The 18,386-nt window shown below is 41.0% G+C and overlaps 1 protein-coding gene across 7 annotated transcripts in view; it reads right to left on the minus strand.

The window, feature by feature from the left end:
- Positions 1–18,386, minus strand: part of LOC133510744 (uncharacterized) — a 52,684-nt gene that overhangs the window by 223 nt on the left and 34,075 nt on the right. For 4 of the 7 annotated variants that reach the window (XM_061839049.1, XM_061839050.1, XM_061839048.1 and 1 more), the window contains 21 exons: positions 18,150–18,231; positions 17,914–18,051; positions 17,554–17,716; positions 14,712–14,827; positions 14,475–14,621; positions 12,589–12,702; positions 12,404–12,520; positions 12,154–12,312; positions 9,477–9,638; positions 8,971–9,133; positions 8,647–8,834; positions 7,855–7,947; positions 7,454–7,658; positions 4,534–4,721; positions 3,671–3,768; positions 3,306–3,490; positions 3,013–3,212; positions 2,735–2,903; positions 1,424–1,533; positions 1,139–1,255; positions 34–160 (listed from right to left, as the gene is read on the minus strand). In XM_061839049.1, coding sequence (XP_061695033.1) covers positions 34–160; positions 1,139–1,255; positions 1,424–1,533; positions 2,735–2,903; positions 3,013–3,212; positions 3,306–3,490; positions 3,671–3,768; positions 4,534–4,721; positions 7,454–7,658; positions 7,855–7,947; positions 8,647–8,834; positions 8,971–9,133; positions 9,477–9,638; positions 12,154–12,312; positions 12,404–12,520; positions 12,589–12,702; positions 14,475–14,621; positions 14,712–14,827; positions 17,554–17,716; positions 17,914–18,051; positions 18,150–18,231 — 3,041 coding nt within the window. Of the gene's footprint in view, positions 1–33; positions 161–1,138; positions 1,256–1,423; positions 1,534–2,492; positions 2,553–2,734; positions 2,904–3,012; positions 3,213–3,305; positions 3,491–3,580; positions 3,769–4,533; positions 4,722–7,453; positions 7,659–7,854; positions 7,948–8,646; positions 8,835–8,970; positions 9,134–9,476; positions 9,639–12,153; positions 12,313–12,392; positions 12,521–12,588; positions 12,703–14,474; positions 14,622–14,711; positions 14,828–17,553; positions 17,717–17,913; positions 18,052–18,149; positions 18,232–18,386 lie in introns of those variants that run through there. The other 3 variants (XR_009797705.1, XR_009797706.1, XR_009797707.1) reach the window with 3 other exon arrangements.

An 18,386-nucleotide genomic window follows, 5' to 3' on the forward strand; every position in this document is an offset into this window, starting at 1 on the left:
TGTACATCTAAGTCGTACACAGGCCTCACTTACTACACTGGACGGGGACTTCCAGGGGTACGTAGTTGTGTTGGCACAGATGAACAAAAGCAGACGCTAATCGGCAAGGGGCTGCAGAGGAGCTTGACTCGCATAGCAAGGAAAACTGACCAGGATCCACCTGATGATGCAGACACACACAAGACCTTTCACTGACAGAATTTACTCCCCTACTCTCAAAAACTTACAGACAAACACAAAAGGAACCTTGAAGGCAGATAAGGTTCAATTGGACATTGTCCAAACCTCTGGATGCACCTCCATCCATCCATATTCTTAGCAGCTTATCCTCACAAGGGTCACGGGGAGTGCTAGAGCCTATCCCAGCTGTCAATGGGCAGGAGGCGTGGTACACCATGAACTCATTACCAGCCAATCGCAGGGCACATCGAGACAAACAACAACCGCACTCACAATCACACCTAGGGGCAATTTGGAGTGTCCAATTAATGTTGCATGCTTTTGGAGATGTGGGAGGAAACAGGAGTGCCTGGAGAAAACCCATGGAGGCACGGGGAGAACATGCATACGCCACACAAGCGGGCCCAGGATCAAACCTGTGACCTCAGAACTGTGAGGCCAACGCTTTCCAGCTGAGTCACCGTACCGCCTGGATGCACCTCTAACTGTTCAATATTTTAGTACCTATTGTACATCTTGCAAAAAAAAAAAAAAAAAAAAAATCACAACGAGGATTTGATCAACAAATATTTCCAAAATTATTTTTTGAGAGTCTATTATAACATTACAAGAATGTGTAGGTTGTATCTTTGTGAAATAAACAAAGATATGTGCAACGGATAATTCCCATGTCCACCAATGACTTATATGACTATTATACAATTTACAGTCCTCAGGTTAACAGTGTTACAAATTCAACCTTGTTTTAATTTAATACAATTCTGCATATTTTGGCTTTGCTCAAAATCAGATAGAAGTCAGGCGGCTTGTCTGGTGGCCAACATGAAGGGCATTAAATGGAAAGTTAAAAAAAAAAAAAGTATCATAACCTAAATAGTTTTATAGTGCTTTACTCTTTGTAAAGATTTCTGAGGGATAAACCTCAGAAAAAACCTCACCCTCCTGCTTTCGTACTCACCACCCTAAAACAGGAACTCAGAGGGGAATCAGGAGAGGAGAACAGGAAGTCACATGTCATTGCCCTTGTGGCCACAAGTTCTGTTTTAGCTGTCGGTTTTGCACACTCTGAGATCATCTAGGCACAGGAACAAGGGATTGTGCATATTAATGACTAGTCACACGACTATGAATATTGAGTGAATATTTTCAATATTCACAATCGGCCATCGTAATGTATGCCCGATTGTAGCCATGGGATCATTTCCAACTGTAAAATTCTGGAACAATAAAAAGCAAGACTTACCTGCCAGCTAGAGAAAAATTCATTCATATTTTTAGCTTGGGAGCCATCGGGCAAAGGTGAATCATTTCCTGCTTCATTGTCATTGGTCCCCAACAGACCACTCGACATGCCTATGTGCACAAAAATACACACACACTTCATATTTTATACAGCCAACGCGCATACGGTATTTTACATAAGATAAATCTATGTCTAAAAAATACATTTAGTGGTGCTGCCGTGTTTTTCAAAATATGAGCTGTCATTTGGCCAACTTTTTGTGCTGACTTGCGAGCAAAAATGTTTAATTTGTTTTCGTGGCAGTGAACTCAAGTCATTTCATAACAACTATCAGTCTGGCAGATCGTAAACGACAGAGACTTCAAAAGAGACTTCAAGCTGCTCATTGCCACTTCCAGTTGAGGTTGACACTCAAACTAAACTTGAAACAAGATAATTACATGGGTATTTAAAAGACAATGTTGCTTTAAAATATGCTAGTTTAACAGCAACACATAATGGGAAACACCACTTAGTTTCTTTCGGCTTGTCCCTTTCGGTGTTGCCACAGCGTGTCATCTCAGATGAACGCACATAAATGTTTGGCACAATTTTTACACCGGATGGCCTTCCTGACGCAACCCATCTCAAGGAGCGGAGGCCCCAGTGGGATATGAACCCACAACCCCTGGTGTACCAAACCAGTGCTCTAACCACTGAGCTACAGGGCCTCAATGGGAAACACCACACACCAGTTAAATAATAGCGTTAGTGTTTGGTTATTGTAACACTTCCAGCAATTGATATTTAAACACAAATGGTGATGTAACACGTAAACAGATAATAAAACAATTCAGTTTTTTCTCCTTAGTGAAAAACTAAGGCTACAGAATTTAGATTTGACTGTACGTCTGTATCATATTGCCCTTTAGTGGCCGAGGTGTGCACACCAGAAGGACCAGCACAATACCCATTGACTTGAATCAAAAATCTGTCAAAAACTGAAGTTTTACACACCAAATGAAACACTTATCTCAAGGCACGACTGTAAAGTGAAATAATAGTGATCTGAATTTACAAATGTACCTACTCTGACATCTGCACTTCTTTAGTTGAACACAACATTTCTATCCTCACAGTAAACTCTGACCTGTGTAATATGAATGGCAAAAAAGTGGATACACAGGTTAATTATACCTTGTTGAAAATAACGCTGACCACAGTGCCTTGGAATCACTGTGAAATAACAAAAGCTGTTCTATTTGAAAATATACATGCTTCAATAAATGTTGGTGCCCTATCATTTCCCTTATTTATCTTAAATTCTCCTACCGTGCAACCATCCATCGAGAGTCAAGCTGCACACTTCAAGTCTCAGGTCACATGACAGCGACACACCCTCATGATTGGACACCCGCACGATGCGCGATCCCCTTTGGACAGTGACACCGCTGTCACTCTGCCACGTGTGTGTCACACTGCTGTTGCATCGAACCTTTACCTGTAATGCAAACATACATTTTTACAACAACTTTCCATTGGAAAATAAAAAATGCGGCTTTTACCACCTGGAAGTATTGTACATGACATCAGGGCGACGTGTCCTTTACCTGCCCATTGCGCTGAATGCTGAGTGTGCTGTTATTCATTCGAAGCAGGAGAAAGTCGTGTGGGTGTGAATTGAGAAGAAGTGAAAATGAGGGATCAACAGTGGTGTCTTGGGCCAGAAGAAATGGGCACGAGCTTGGCAGCTCATAAAGATGGCCGTCGAAGGTGACCACAAACTGATCTGCCACCAGCAGAGCTTGGTCTGTTGGAGGGACACAAAATACAAATACTGTATCTTTATTGTTACTTTAGGTCTGCGCGATCCTCTCTGGATAAGAGTGTAAGTGCTTCTTACGATTAAATGGGCTGTCCATGATCTTCTTCTTGAGGCGATAAAGTTCAGCAGTTGGTTGAATGGAGGTGAGGCTTTGTAGAGGCTTAAGGAGCCCCTCTTCTAAAAGGATCCCCACCAGACCAGCCTCAGCCGCACGGGTCCAGCGCAGAGGGGGCAATGATATTGACACCGCAACAGAACACTCACTGGATAAACAAAGTAACTCAAATCCATAACTAGCAAACATATTTCTTACAGTGGTGAAACGTACAAGCTATACCATGACAGAAACGTACGTTCTTTCAGTAATAGTTTTAACTTTTGGTATTCAAGAGTCATGCACCTTTCTTCTCACATATAGTTTGCATCTGATGCATTTTCAGTACCTCGGGGAATATTTATAGAGTGAGGCCAGTTGTTTCCTGAGTCCGGAAAAAGTCGCTGCCAACTTACTTTCTACCCAGTGGTAGACGTGCTGGCCTGCCTGATAAATGCAAAACATCGACATATCATGTAAATTCAATCTGCAGTTACTGCAAACGACTTTCAACACTAGAGAATGCAATTTCTGTAGAAATTGCGTGCAAATGCTGAAGATGCTGTCAAATTAATTGAAATGGTGAAATGTAAACTGTGAGACTTCAAATTGGAATGGTTTGAATCAGGCAAGAAACGTGGAAGGAGGAGGTACATATGAAAAATACTTCTTAATTTGAGAACATTATTGTAAAAAAAAAAAAAAAAAAGGGAACTGGGGGAATGTTATAGCTAGTTCCATATACATCCTGAATGAGAAAAACGTTTTGAATGGTTTGAATCAATTGAGAATGGGAAGGAGGAGGTCCTTCCAATTTCCACCTTTATTCATATTGGCATTGAAAATATGGAATCAAGAAAAATGTGGGAATTTGAGGAATGTGACAAATTGTTCTTAGGTTGTCCTGAATGACCTAAACTATGGTGTGAATTGACTGAATAAGCGGTGAACATATGAAAGGATGAGCCACGTTTAGACAACACTTCCTTTATTTCAACAGGATTATTTTGCTGGAAAATTTGTAATCATGGGAAAAATTTCAATTTTGGGGAATGTGCAAATTACTGTACTTCCCAGGATGCCCTAAATGTCGCGGATATTTCGAATGATTTGAATCAGTTGGAAAATATGGAAGGTGTAACACTTCAGCATTCACACAACCAACAAATGATGGCAATAATGAATTAGCGTGAGTGATTTCAGGTTGCTTACAAAATCCACGGCATGCTTGATGGTAACCATGGCCCCTTGAGTGAGCGGCCTTAGCTGGGGACTCTCCAGCAGACCTGGGGCACCCTGCAGAACTTTGTCAGCCCACAGAACCACAGCCTCCCTCCACACAGTCTCCAGCTGTTGGCCTTTGACATCCTGGTACACGCCTGCAAGAGTGGCCAGGGGCCCTGTGGATGGAGTACACACTCAATGACTGACTTTGGATGGATGGATGAAAATCTGAACAGAATTAGGTGTTATGATCCCTACAAAGCTGTTTGGTCATTTATTCGACAGTGATATTGGTTTAAGGTCCGAGTACCCTCTGTCCCCCCTCGTAGCACCAAAACACCACACTAGTAGCATATCAAAAAAATTCTCAAAGAGATTTCCACAAAGCCAACTCGCTCATTCAATCACATTCAGACACCTTCATTGGCTTGCAGATAATTCTGTTAAATCTCATTCTAAATGACAAAACACATTCTTGCTAGAGTTCTATAAATTCTGTGAGTCACCCACGCACAATGAGTGTGATTTGTGATTGGATGAGAGAGTCAGGAGTGCAAGCCTTTGTGGAAGTAATTTGTGAGTGAAACACTGCAGAGATGTAAAGTTGACATATTGACTAATCTACAAATCGATTTAACCCTCAGTAGCTACTATTTGTACATAGCCAAAGTAAAACCGAATGTACAGTATGTGCATGAATGAGATGGGTGGAGGGGGAAGAGTGAGGCTCCAGGGAGAAGAGATAGCAAGGGTGGACGACTTCAAATACTTGGCGTCAACAATACAAAGCAATTGACCCCTCTGTAGAAATTGCGTCATCCGCGTCGCTGGCCAATCAGAGGCCAGAGATCTGCATAAACCACGCCCCCTTTTTTTTGGACCCGCAGTTCCCTCAGACAACGTTGCATGGTCCGGTATAGCTTTTGTTAGCGTTTTATCGCGTATTTGGGTTCTTTAACAATAGATATGGTTAAGAGGTGTAGTCACGGACTTTGTAATAGTGACGACAGGTATCCTGAAAGGCTAGTTGGTGGAGTTCGATTCGTACCCTTTCCAAAACCGAAGACCCAGTATGAAAAATGTTTTTGATGGATCAAACTTTGTGGAAGACCGCATCATCAACTGAATCCATCTAAAATCAACCGGAAAAGAAGACCGAGTACGAAAAATGTCTTCGATGGTTCAAACTTTGTGGAAGACCGCATGATCAACTGAATCCATCAACCGGAACAGATATGTTTGCACAAAGGTAAGCCCTATATTTGATTTTCAATACATGTCTCATATAAATGAATTAGCAGTTCTTCGCTTGCATAATATAGCTACGTGTGAATGATTGACACAGTTGATCTGTGTTGAGCGATATTTTGCGATGATCTGACTGCACAAACGTGTCTGTGCGGCGGCTCCCAAGCTAAGCTAAACCGGACTTTGTTAGCACGAAGGTATGCCCTATATTTGATTTTCAATACATGTCTCATATTAATGAATTTGCAGTTCTTCGCTTGCATAACATAGCTACGTGTGAATGATTGACACACTTGATCTGTGTTGAGCGATATTTTGCGATGATCTGACTGCACAAACATGTCCCTTTGTTCGCGGCTAATGAGCTAAGCTAAACCGGACTAGCAGTCCTAAAAGCCTTCGACGTGCACCGAGACACCAAGACTGAAGGAAGGATGTTTGAGGACACTAAAGTAGTGATTATCGTACTCGGTCGGGACTTACGTAGGTTCGGCACTAATTCAAGAATAATTATTGAGGGGAGCGCGTGATGTTACACAAAGAAAACGAGAGAAAGAACTCGTAAATCAAGCCTCACCTTCTTCTTTTCCTTCATACGGCGGTTCACAAACGGCTATACAGATACGCATACAGATTCTGCACACAAGTGTGATAGGTAAGACGAAAATAGGAAACTGTCAATGACGAATTCGTCTTTGGGTTATAATATATTATATTATGTGGCTCCTCGGTCTTCCTCTGACTCCGGAAAGATCTCGCACTAATATCAATGGTTTCTCCGTCGATATGCATGGAAATACCATTGAAATACCCCTCGCTGAAATACTTGAAGCCCTTCTGTCTGCTCTTCAACGATATTTCACAATTCGGTAAGAATGCGAGTGAAAAATCAGCTGGTAAATCGGACAATTTCGCTCTCGACTTTTCTTCCTGCGACACTATTTTGTGTAATGTTTGTCTGAGGTTAGCAACAGTGGGGTGACGTGACTTCAGGAGGCGTGGTTAAGTGCCCTGTACGGAGGGGTCAATTGTGAGTGTGGTAAGGAAGTGAAAAAACGGGTACAAGCAGGGTGGAACAGCTGGCAGAAGGTGTCTGGCGTGTTATGTGACAAAAGAGTCTCTGCTAGGATGAAGGGCAAAGTTTATAAAACAGTGGTGAGGCCGGCCATGATGTACAGATAAGAGATGGTGGCATTTGAAGAAACAACAGGAAGCAGAACTGGAGGTGGCAGAAATGAAGATGCTGAGGTTCTCGCTTTCAGTGAACAGGTTGGATAGGATTAGAAATGAGCTCATTAGAGGGACAGCCAAAGTTGGATGTTTGGGAGACAAGGTCAGAGAGAGCAGACTTCGATGGTTTGGACATGTCCAGAGGCGAGAGAGTGAGTATATTGGCAGAAGGGTCCTGAGGATGGAGCTGCCAGGCAAACGAGCGAGAGGAAGACCAAAGAGAAGGTTGATGGATGTTGTGAGGGAGGACATGAGGACAGTGGGTGTTAGAGAAAAATATGCACGAGATAGGCTTAGATGGAAAAAGATGACACGCTGTGGCAACCTCTAACAGGACAAGCTGAAAGGAAAAGAAGATACTATCTGTACATGACTCTTGGTGGTCATAACACAAAAAAATGTGATGGCATGAGCTGGTTAAGTTACTTACTCCTGAGCTCCATTTGTCCCAGCAGTGAGGTATGCTGTATAAGTTCGAGACATCGAGGCAGGCTGGTGGTGACAATGTGTCGGAGGGAGCTGCTGTGCCACAAAGCCAAAAAACTCTTGCCTTTGTGTCCCAACAGAGACTGTGCTTGCTGGGCAAAAAGCAAAGGCATGGCACTCAGATCTTGGAGCAACTCGCTGTCTCTGGACTGGAGAAAGGGAACGCTCTTAGTAAAATGTTATTTGCCTCAACATCAATTTACTGTAATTGGCATTTTAAGCAGTTAGGACAACATGAAAGGAAGGAATTTAAAAATGTGCCAATGTTCAGTGTACTTTGGTACTGTGCCAGTAAATCATCATAAGATATTTTCAACATCACAACATGATGAGCTGTTGGATCACCTGTTGACTGAATTCAGCCAAGAGATGTTTCATTGTCTTGATTCTCTCCAAGAGTTTGTTTCTGATTTGAGAGCTTACAGCTTGTATGCGTACCTTTAAAAGAAAATACAAAATATGTAGAAATATATATTTCTGTATATTGCTACCTAGTTTTCCTACAATATATTTCTATTACTCAAAGAGTTAGGGATATTGACTAAAAGTTACAGATATTGGGCTTCTGGGTGAAATTTCAGGACAAACATGAAATGTACCATAACCTTCACAGGTGAACTTTATCGGGCCTCCCCTAAACTTTTCATAGTCCATCTGTTCAATATTTCAGTACTTTTTTTGTTGATAAAACCTGTTGTTCTGTGGAAAAGAACTAAATGGTAAAAATTTACAACAGGTGTTTGATCAATTACATTTCCAAGGACGCCCAGTTCTATTTCATTTTATGACTTCCAGTTTCTCTCTTGCAAATCGCTGATGACACTTTAAGTTCAGTGGCCATTTTCCTCTGTGAACATTCTGTCCTGAACCCTCACAATGAAGTGTCATCAGCAGTTTGCAACATAAATACAGAGGGACTGTCGTAGAACAGCATAGAACTGGAGGGCCTTGGAATAAAATGTGCATTTATTAGTTTAGAGAATGAAAAAACGTCTACCTGTAAAGGTGTTTGTGCATTTTAGGGTCATCCAGAAATCCTGCCTGAATGCCCAAAATCAAAAACTTTTAGTGAGTAGTCTATATTGTATATTTTAATATGTAGCTAGAATGCAAGTGAACAATTGGAAGCAATGAAACCTCTAATGCAGTAAGACTCTCCACACAGCCTCTTGCACTCAATGTTAGCTTCTGATTGGCTGCTACCGCGGACAGACTTCCCAAACTTTCAGGTTGGTTGCTGCCGTCTCCTTTTTGTATGTCCAGGGTGAAATTGTGAATTATCCCCAAACATGCCACCACAGACACGTCCTCACTGAGACCATAACCTGCAAACAAACCCATTCAGTTGTACTGTATACACTATACTGTATAGCATTCAATTAGGGATCAGGTAGGTTGAAGGTGTCAGTCAAACTAAGCATCATTATCTTGTGAGTGTTGTCTTGATGGTTCTATATGTACCGTTTCTATAACCTGCAGTGGTCTGGACACATCTTCCCTCCATTGTTCCATTCAACCACAGCTCTTCTCTGTGGTCCAGTCTAGCACGTACAAGAAGACCGGAGCCCTGGAGCCATGAAAAAGCGCTGCCTCCTATCTCGACACTCCAGTTACCCATTCGAGACTGAAAAAAATAAACATTTTTTTGTTAATTGTAGCTTCACTGATTGGTTTCATGGGGGATTTCAGCACACAATACTCCTTAGTTTGAGCGGGGACTGTGAAGTAGTACACTTGGTCCTTTACCACTTGGAAGATTGCGCAAATCGACCCCTCCTCGAGTGTCATGTCTTTGATTTTTTGTTTTATTTATTACATTCATTATAATCCTTCAAGGGGAAAATTGAACAATGAACGATCAATGAACTTTATTATTCGCAGAAATAGAGCCCCCCCCCCCCCCCCCACATCAAATTTTGCTTATGAGGCTCAGGCAGGCTCTGCATTAAGCCCACTCCGTTCTGCACCTCAGTGAAAAGAGTCAGATTGGAGCTCTGAGCGGTGGATGAGTTGGTCAGGGTGAGCGTGAGGCTGCACAGGTTTGGTCGGCCCGTTGCTGACAGACGGGACTTCGTGTAGAACAACTCCTCTCCAGAGTTCAGCCTGTGGCATCCTGACCATGTCAGAGTCTGAGAGACACATGGAAACAGTTGTGTATTGTGTACATTGTACATGCAAGGTTGATTTTCTTGAATCTATCTAATTGTATATGAATATGTTTTAGAGATTGAAATGTGGCGGCGCAGTGAGAAACTGGTTAGAACATCTGCCTCACAGTTCTGAGGACCCAAGATAAGGCCGCCCTCGCCTGTCTGGAGTTTATATGTTCTCCCTGTCTGCGTGAGTTTTCTCCTGGTATAACTGTTATCCTCCAACATCCCCAAAACATGGACGGTATGTTAAAGGGCCCCTGTCATGAAATGGATGATTTGTAGTATTTAGTTATTAATGAAAAAACGTCAGCCAATATGGGCCCATGCGTTTTTTCACCACAAAACATGATTTTGACATGTACAGCTTTTTGTAACTCCCGCCATGAAAATCCTCTCGAGGGATTTGTTTTCGAGAAGAAGCAGGAAGTGACGTAAAAGACAGCGGCGTCCCCAAGTGGACTCGTCTGTTTTCATTAGTTTTACCTCCGGGAAGGTAGCTCGTTGTTCCTTCGTGTTAGCCAAAATGCCTGCTCTTGCAGTGCTAGCCATTGCTTGAACACTCGGGAGAATGGATTTAGCCTTCATAAGTTTGCAAGAGACCCGGTTCGTTGTGAAAAATGGATTGCATGGGAGCAGAGGACGAGAGCTTCGTGGGTTCCAAATAACAGGTAGGCAGTAATGCGCCCCAGCTCGATGGTGTTCAACAAGTACTGCGGCGGCTTTGAACATCCCCCTAAAAGCAGCATGGCTCGGCTCAATTATACCACTATGGCGCCGAAAATCAGCTACACCGGCTGAGGCGCTGGGTTCAGCTGTCACTGCTTCTGCAAAGGCTGCGCGTCGGGCTTTGGGGACGGGGGCAGCTGTGAAGAACCCAGCCGAGAATGCCTCACTCAGTCGCGTGCGTGCATAAAGCGCCCAGCTCAGCTGTGTTGCTCAGTACTGCGGAATCTGTGAACACCCCCCTAAAGCAGGACGGCTCGTCTCTGTTATAAGCCACACTGGCCGGCTCATCCGCGATGGCTAGTCTCCGCCGGGTATGCGGTTTGTCCGTGTATATCATTTGAATATGGCTCGAAACAATAGTGTCATATTGCCCCGGTAACTTCACTCAGTTGTGTGGTGTTCTCCTTTTCGAAAAGCCGGGACCCTAGTGAGGATAAGCAGTACAGAGGATAGATGGATGATTAATGCCAATCAATGGCAATTATTTGTTGTGCTCACCCCCATATAAAAACAATAACACATTTTGTTGTTGTTTGTAATAAAGAAAATGGGAAATTTATGGTGAAATATAAATATAAAACTACATTTTACAAATGTAAAAAGAAAATGTTTTTACAAATGTAATTAAGGCAATAGTCACACATATGTTATTATATTCGTATGTCTCAACTAATGCCTTCTCTATGCTCATTATGAGTGTTTTCATTTGAAATCTGTATGTTTGGATGGCTGAAAAGTCAGGGTGTTGTTATGTAGCAAGAATGTATATACATACATATATATATATATATATATATATATGTGTGTGTTTTAAAATACTTTTAGTTTAATAGTAAAAATTCTATATTAAAACTAATAATAATTATTATCTAATTATTATTTATTTAATTTATTTCATAATATTAAAAATACTTTTAGTTTAACAGTTCGTGTTTTGGGATTCTAGCGCCCTCTACTGACAGAACCCATTGCCACGAACTACAACCACAACAACAAACAATGTCCATCTATCCATCCATTTTCTGAGCCCCTTTTCCTCACAAGGGTTGCGGGAGTGCTGGAGCCTATCCCAGCTGTCATCAGGCAGGAGGCGGGGAACTGGTTACTTGACGGTAATTCTGTTAATAATAACAGGGGCTGATAAATGTGTTTACCAATAATTGCAATGAAATGGACAAATCCAGAATTGAGAAAAAATTAATCAAATCCATCAAATTAAACCATGTTCATAATATTGACATTACTGGTGGTCTTCATTCATTCAGTCATTTTCCGCACCGCTTATCCACATCGGGGTTGTGCTGGAGCCTATCCCAGCCATCTTCAGGGGAGAAATCATGAACTGGTCAGCAGCCATTCGCAGGACAAATATATATATATAAACAACCATTCAGACGTATGGGCAATTAAGAGTCTTCAATTGACCTATCATGCATGTTTTTGGGATGTGCAAGGAAACCGGAGTATCCGGCTAAAAAAGGGGAGAACAGGCAAATTCCACACAGGCAAGACCCGATTTGAACGCAATTCCTCAGAAATGTGAGGCAAATGTGTTACCCGGTCGGAAAATGGCACCGCTACTGGTGGTCTTGGATAAAAATAATAATTCATATTATTATTTTTAAGTGGTTGACTGACACTTCAGTTTACTTTCCTCAGCATACGTGACCTTTACAACATGCAATTCAGTCAAAGATAGCCAAATCCCAGTTATAATGATGTAATGGTTTCAGATGAGTTACCAGACATGGAAATGTGTACTCACTGGCAGTGAAGGGCAAAGGGCCACCAAAGCTGTGTACTCAATGCGATCTCTGAGGTTGGTTTGGATTTTAGTAAAGACTGAATGTGAGGGACACGGTGCAGGAGACACCTTGTCCACGACCATATTCACATGGAGGCTGTGCATTCCTCCTGCGCCATTCTAAAGGAACACACAACATTATTAGGTGTGCTAGAAGCAGGAAATATTCAGTCAAGTACAGCTGAGCTATGAAATTTTACCGTTTGTGTACCTGATACTTCATCCCTTGTTTAACACTCCTGTTGTCCCATCTTAGCTCAGCATTTTGTGAAAATAGGTTTCCTTCGTGGCTGATTGAGATACAACCCTTGACAGGAGATCCTGCCATCTACTTATATAAAAACAAAAAATGAAACATGAAACATTGATTGCCTGACACAATTCTTACGCCCTTACCTTTTGGGTTGACAACAGAACACATGCTTGCTCCTTGCTAGAGTTAAGCTGCCATCGTTTGTTTAGGCTGAAGGAAACGTTGACTGGGTTTCCACTAGACCAAGACAGATGGGTCTGAGTTGGGCAAAAATATGAAAAGACCTTTTATTTTGGGAAGCCACCTATGCAACAATCATGCTGTTTAACTAGCATCTTGCTATGCCACACTTCTGAAATGACACTTCTCATTCACACTACATGTAAAAGAAATACTTTATGCATAGAGTCTAGGCCTTTTGTGTACATAAAAAAAAAAAGTTTAGATCTTTGCTTCTCATAAAAAAAAAATGGGGGCACAAACAAAAGTTATGTTTATATTTTTATTCAGTTTGTTTTGTAAAACAGTGATTCCCAACCACAATCCCCCTGGCACATTAGTGTGCCTTTAGAGATTATCCAGTAAAATACCCAATTTCACTTAATAAGTCCAACAATTTACACACCAGTGTTCTCCAACCATTGTTGAGCCAAAGCACATATTTTACATGAGAAAAGCTTACCCCAAAAATACTCAATAGAAAAGACAAAAAGTATATTGACTGAAATAATGATGGTCTTGCCTCCATTTACTGATATATGTACAGTACTTACTGTACTCATTGAATTATTTTGTTGAATGAATGGACAGGTAGATTCCTGTGGTAATTGCACACCTTCTGCGTTCTAGTGAAACAATGTATAATTGTTGTGCCTGTCACTATCTCTCTGACATATTCTTCTTTTTCTTTTAGCTTGTCCCGTTAGGGGTCGCCACAGCGTGTCATCTTTTTCCATCTAAGCCGGTCTCGTGCATCCTCCTTTCTAACACCCACTGTCCTCATGTCCTCCCTCACAACATCCATAAACCTTCTCTTTGGTCTTCCTCTCGCTCTTTTGCCTGGCAGCTCCATCCTCAGCAGCCTTCTACCAATATACTCACTCTCTCGCCTCTAGACATGTCCAAATCATCTAAGTTTGCTCTTTCTAACTTTGTCTCCAAAACGTCCAACTTTGGCTGTCCCTCTAATGAGCTCATTTCTAATCCTATCCAACCTGGTCACTCCGAGCGAGAACCTCAACAACTTCATTTCTGCCACCTCCAGTTCTGCTTCCTGCTGTCTCTTCAGTGCCACCGTCTCTAATCCGTACATCATGGCTGGCCTCACAACTGCTTTATAAACTTTGCCCTTAAGACTCTTCTGTCACATAACACACCAGACACCTTCCGCCAGCTGTTCCACCCTGCTTGGACCCGTTTCTTCACTTCCTTACCACACTCGCCTTTGCTCTGTATTGTTGACCCTAAATATTTGAAGTCGTCCACCCTCGCTATCTCTTCTCCCTGTAGCCTCACTCTTCCCCCTCCACTTTTTTCATTCACGCACATATATTCTGTTTTACTTCTGCTAATCTTCATTCCTCTCCCTTCCAGTGCGTGCCTCCATCTTTCTAATTGTCCCTCCACCTGCTCCCCGCTTTCACTGCATATCACAATATCATCTGTGAACATCATGGTCCAAGGGGATTTCTGTCTAACCACATCTGTCAACCTATCCATTACCACAGCAAACAGGAAGGGGTTCAGAGCTGATCCCTGATGCAGTCCCACCTCAAACTTAAATTTTTCTGTCACACCTGCCTATGTCTCCGACATAAACACATGAAATAGATACATCAAATTTGTGGGGGACAGAAAAAATAATTTCATACCAATTAAGATTAATTGGATCACATCAGTTGGGAATCATGAGTGAAAAAAACTTTTGTTTTCACATTTTTTGCAAAAAGCTGTTAATTTTAAACTGATTTTTACACAATCAAGTTTTAATGTCTGAAAATGGATGATGTGAATATGACCAGGCATCAACCTGCTGGATGCTGCGCTGCTCTTTCTCAGAGCACTGTGAGAGTGTGTGAAGGGAAAGCCGGCTGAGCGATGAGGAGAAAGGCTGCTTCAGCTCCAACTTGGTCTCATTCATTTCCTTCGATCGACTCCACAAACTCAGAGCTCTAACCTTGAAAATAGACGCATTGTAGAAATGCAAGTAAAAAATCATTGTTGACTAAAATATATGACAGTCACTTTCACGGTGTCTGCATTCGACCTGCTCCAATCGACCGTGTCTCATCCAGCCTAGTGAAACGTTGTCCAGATGACCTTGGGGGGAGCGCTCTAGTGTCACCTCCAAACTGGTCAAACGGGGCCGGCACTGGATTTGAACTAGTCAATCACAGGACTGCATCATCAAAAGCTGTACAGTTAGCAGTTGATGCAGAACAAAATTTATTTTTAAACACTGATATCTGCAACTTCATAAAGGGCAGAGAAAAAGTAGAAAATACGATATGAAAAACAAGATATGATGAACAATGTGGCTGGCTACCACATAAAATAAAAGTGAAGAGTTTGTTTTCAAAACGCGACATAGGCATTTTTTCAGATTTACGAAACTCGCGCCAAAATTATCCAGCTCCGAATAGTAGTTATCGGGATACTCTGGTTTTTGTTGAAAGTGCGACATATCGTTCTATATCAGCCAAGGAAGATCGCGTTTTATTTCAAAATGCGACATATCGAGATCTTATTTAGAGCAAAATGCGACATAATTTCGTTCAATCAGCGTGCGCTGCTGAACCAAGCAGCATCCAATCAGAATTCGTCTAGAGGGAAGTTCCGGTATCTTCCACATCATCATCCAAAATGGCTGCGCCCACGTTTGAGAGAGATGCTAATGCCGAGTTTGATTTTATGTATGAGACACCGGAGAGAATGAAGCTGGGAAGGAAAAGAAACCCAGCGGAAACGGGGTCAGAAAAGAAGAAGCGCTTGCTATGATAGTAGACCCTATTTTTTCTCTTTGTGAAGTTGACCTATTGTTTCATTTTTTATCACATTTGGATTTTCTTTTACATGAATTCTATTTTTAATAGAATCTACTGATGTGTGAATCAGTAATGTTTCTTTTCTACTTATGAATTGAAAGAAAATAAAGACTTTTGATCTTTGTATATTGTTTTTGTTTACACTGAAAAATATCCAGTACAGTCAGTAGCAAACCTTTTCATTGTTTTGCCATGTGATACATTTTACCATGTTTTTTTATTTGGATCCTTGGCATGGATTTTTGTCGATTTTATCTTTACAGTGTTTCTTGCTTCCAAACTGAACTAAGTCTTGTATTTTGTTTATCAATGTTTAATAATGTCGAATAAATGAATCAGTGATTGTCCTGGTTTACTTGCAGGCTGTCCCATTGTGAGGGTGCTTTTCCTATTTAATTTTAATTCTTTATGAAAATATTGCAATTTAATACTTCAGTTCTCATCCAAGTACCATTGTATCTGAATGTAATAAACATACTGTTTTGTCTATGATTGTGTAATGCTTGAATAGTAATTTTGTTGTTCAAAATATTTCACCAACGATCATTAATGAATGAATAAATGTTTATAATTCTATGCAATCTTTTTTTTTGCCATTTTTTATAAGGAAAGTTATCGGCTATGACTTGAGAAAAATAGACATTAAAAGGAACCCTTGGAGTAGACTCAATTTCTGTCTATGAGCTTTATGAATACTGTTATTATTACTACAGACTTACATCCTATTCTGCAGTGTTCTTTCCCCCGACAGCGACAGCTATAAATAAAATCAAAAGAAAGCAGACTCAATGAGTCAGATTTCAAACAGTGAATTTGTGAGTTTGAAAGTGATTTCATTTTGGAGATGTGTGTATGAGATCGACTACCTATTTTTTTTCTGCTGGTATCCCTCCCAACCCATATTAACCTTGGTAGACTGGTTTGAAGCAGTTTATTTTCTTAATGATCTGACATCAACTTATAAACAAAATTAATCAACTGAGTGACACAATGCCTGCAGATGTCGGATTGCAGAATCGCATACAGATACACAAAATTACAATGATGTAAACTCAGCCTTTCCAAGACCTCATACTGAACAAACAAACAGTTTCTAAATAACTGAAAAACACCTTTTTAAAAGAAATTCCCATTTTTTCATCTCCTTTTTCAACATCTGACATTAGTGAGCTAATTGTGAAAATTGTGACTGGTGACTGACCCTTATTTCTGATACCTAACTCTCTAAATGTGGTGGTCATGGTCTTAAATATTATTTTAAAATGCTTGAAATGTTGAAAGGCAAATAGTTTTCATGATTGCCTATCAAAAGCAACTGATTAAAAAAAATACAGCTGCTCCTGAAGGTTTAAGTCGAAATTTGGATATGTCTCACTTTGCCAAGAATAGAATGTTTGGATATGTCTCATTTTGGAGAAAAAAATGAAATTTGTCATCAAAAAAACTCGGTGAATATTAAAGCCAATATTTTTTGGTAGTATGGTGTTTAGTTACTTTTTAGCATCTCTTTCCATCCCCCAATAGTTAGAAACATAAATTGAGTTTATTCTTTTCACTTCAATACCAAGCCCTTTTCTCAAAATGAAAAAAACGGATATGTCTCATTTTGAAAACAAACTCATCAAGTGTTTCCCAGCCAGTTTTCTGTAGCCCATTAGCAATAAGAGAATGCTAGTCATCTGTTCCAACCTCCCCCCCAAAACACACACAAATACTTGTAATGTGTTTAAATTTGAAAAATACCTCTCCAAAATATTGCATAACCCAAAAAACAGTTTTTGCTTCAATTCATTGGACATTGTGTTCTTCCTTCTGGTGTGTGCGCTTTAGCCAGTATAATACAGACACAGAGACACACAATGAGGAGTTTCACAACTGACTCAATAAACTGCAGTAATATTTGGCACTGTTCGCTAAGGATAAAGAATATATGCCCATAGCAGTGCTGTTATCTCTCTACATGTGTTTTTGACTGCTTATGTTCAAATATCAACTTCTTATACTTGTTACATGAAAAAAGCTTCCAATTTGTGAAGTTCCACAGAATGTATGTGTAATATTTACCTTTAAGCGTCTGATTGCCGCTCGCCAGTGAAGGAGGTGCCATGTAAAGACCCAACAAACCGAACTCCTGCTTTCCCCACAAGCCTGCATGTTGCACTAGGTAACTCCAGTTCCGGGCTTCAAACACAGTCTTTACTGCAACAGTCCTTGGAAGCATCTTCAACTACAGAACACAGACAGCTTTATGTTAATATAGTAGCGTTACCTTGAATTTGTCAATGAGTGATAGCGGGCACACTTGTAAATATAATATTTTATTGGAACTATTGCCTTCTCCAGGCTTCATAAGCACGTACCACTCAGTACTACCAGGTAGAGCCACACTCTGTGGCTATCCAGTGCACAACATGCTAGTAATACCTGAGGATAGGAGTGTTTGAGCTCTAGAGATTGTCTGTATCCGCTGTCAATCACTGCTAACTCCCCAACCGTCCACAGCCGTCTCTTACCGGACAACACCTCCAACAAACCTCCGACACTGGACTGAGATTGGTTAAACTGGACAAAAGGAAAGACAGATCTTTTTTTTTTTTTTTTTTTTTGGAGCAATCGAGCTTCCCTTGGTCATTACCCAGCATGCCCAGCATAAAACAAACCTGTGAGTGGAAATTGAGCTGTGATGGCAAGTAGATCTGCATCCTAGGAATGCTCTGGACCACCTTCACCAACAGGTCCTTGCTGGACAAAACATTATTCTATTATCTATTGCAGTCATTACCAACCATACTGCTGTGGTACGTTAGAGGAGAAAATCATTCATTTGGTCTAAAAATGATTTTCAACTAGTGTGTTGAATTGTCTTGATAGTGAGGACAAAGAATATGTATATAAAG

This window comes from Syngnathoides biaculeatus, chromosome 13, assembly GCF_019802595.1.
Source record: "Syngnathoides biaculeatus isolate LvHL_M chromosome 13, ASM1980259v1, whole genome shotgun sequence".
Classification (NCBI taxonomy): domain Eukaryota; kingdom Metazoa; phylum Chordata; class Actinopteri; order Syngnathiformes; family Syngnathidae; genus Syngnathoides; species Syngnathoides biaculeatus.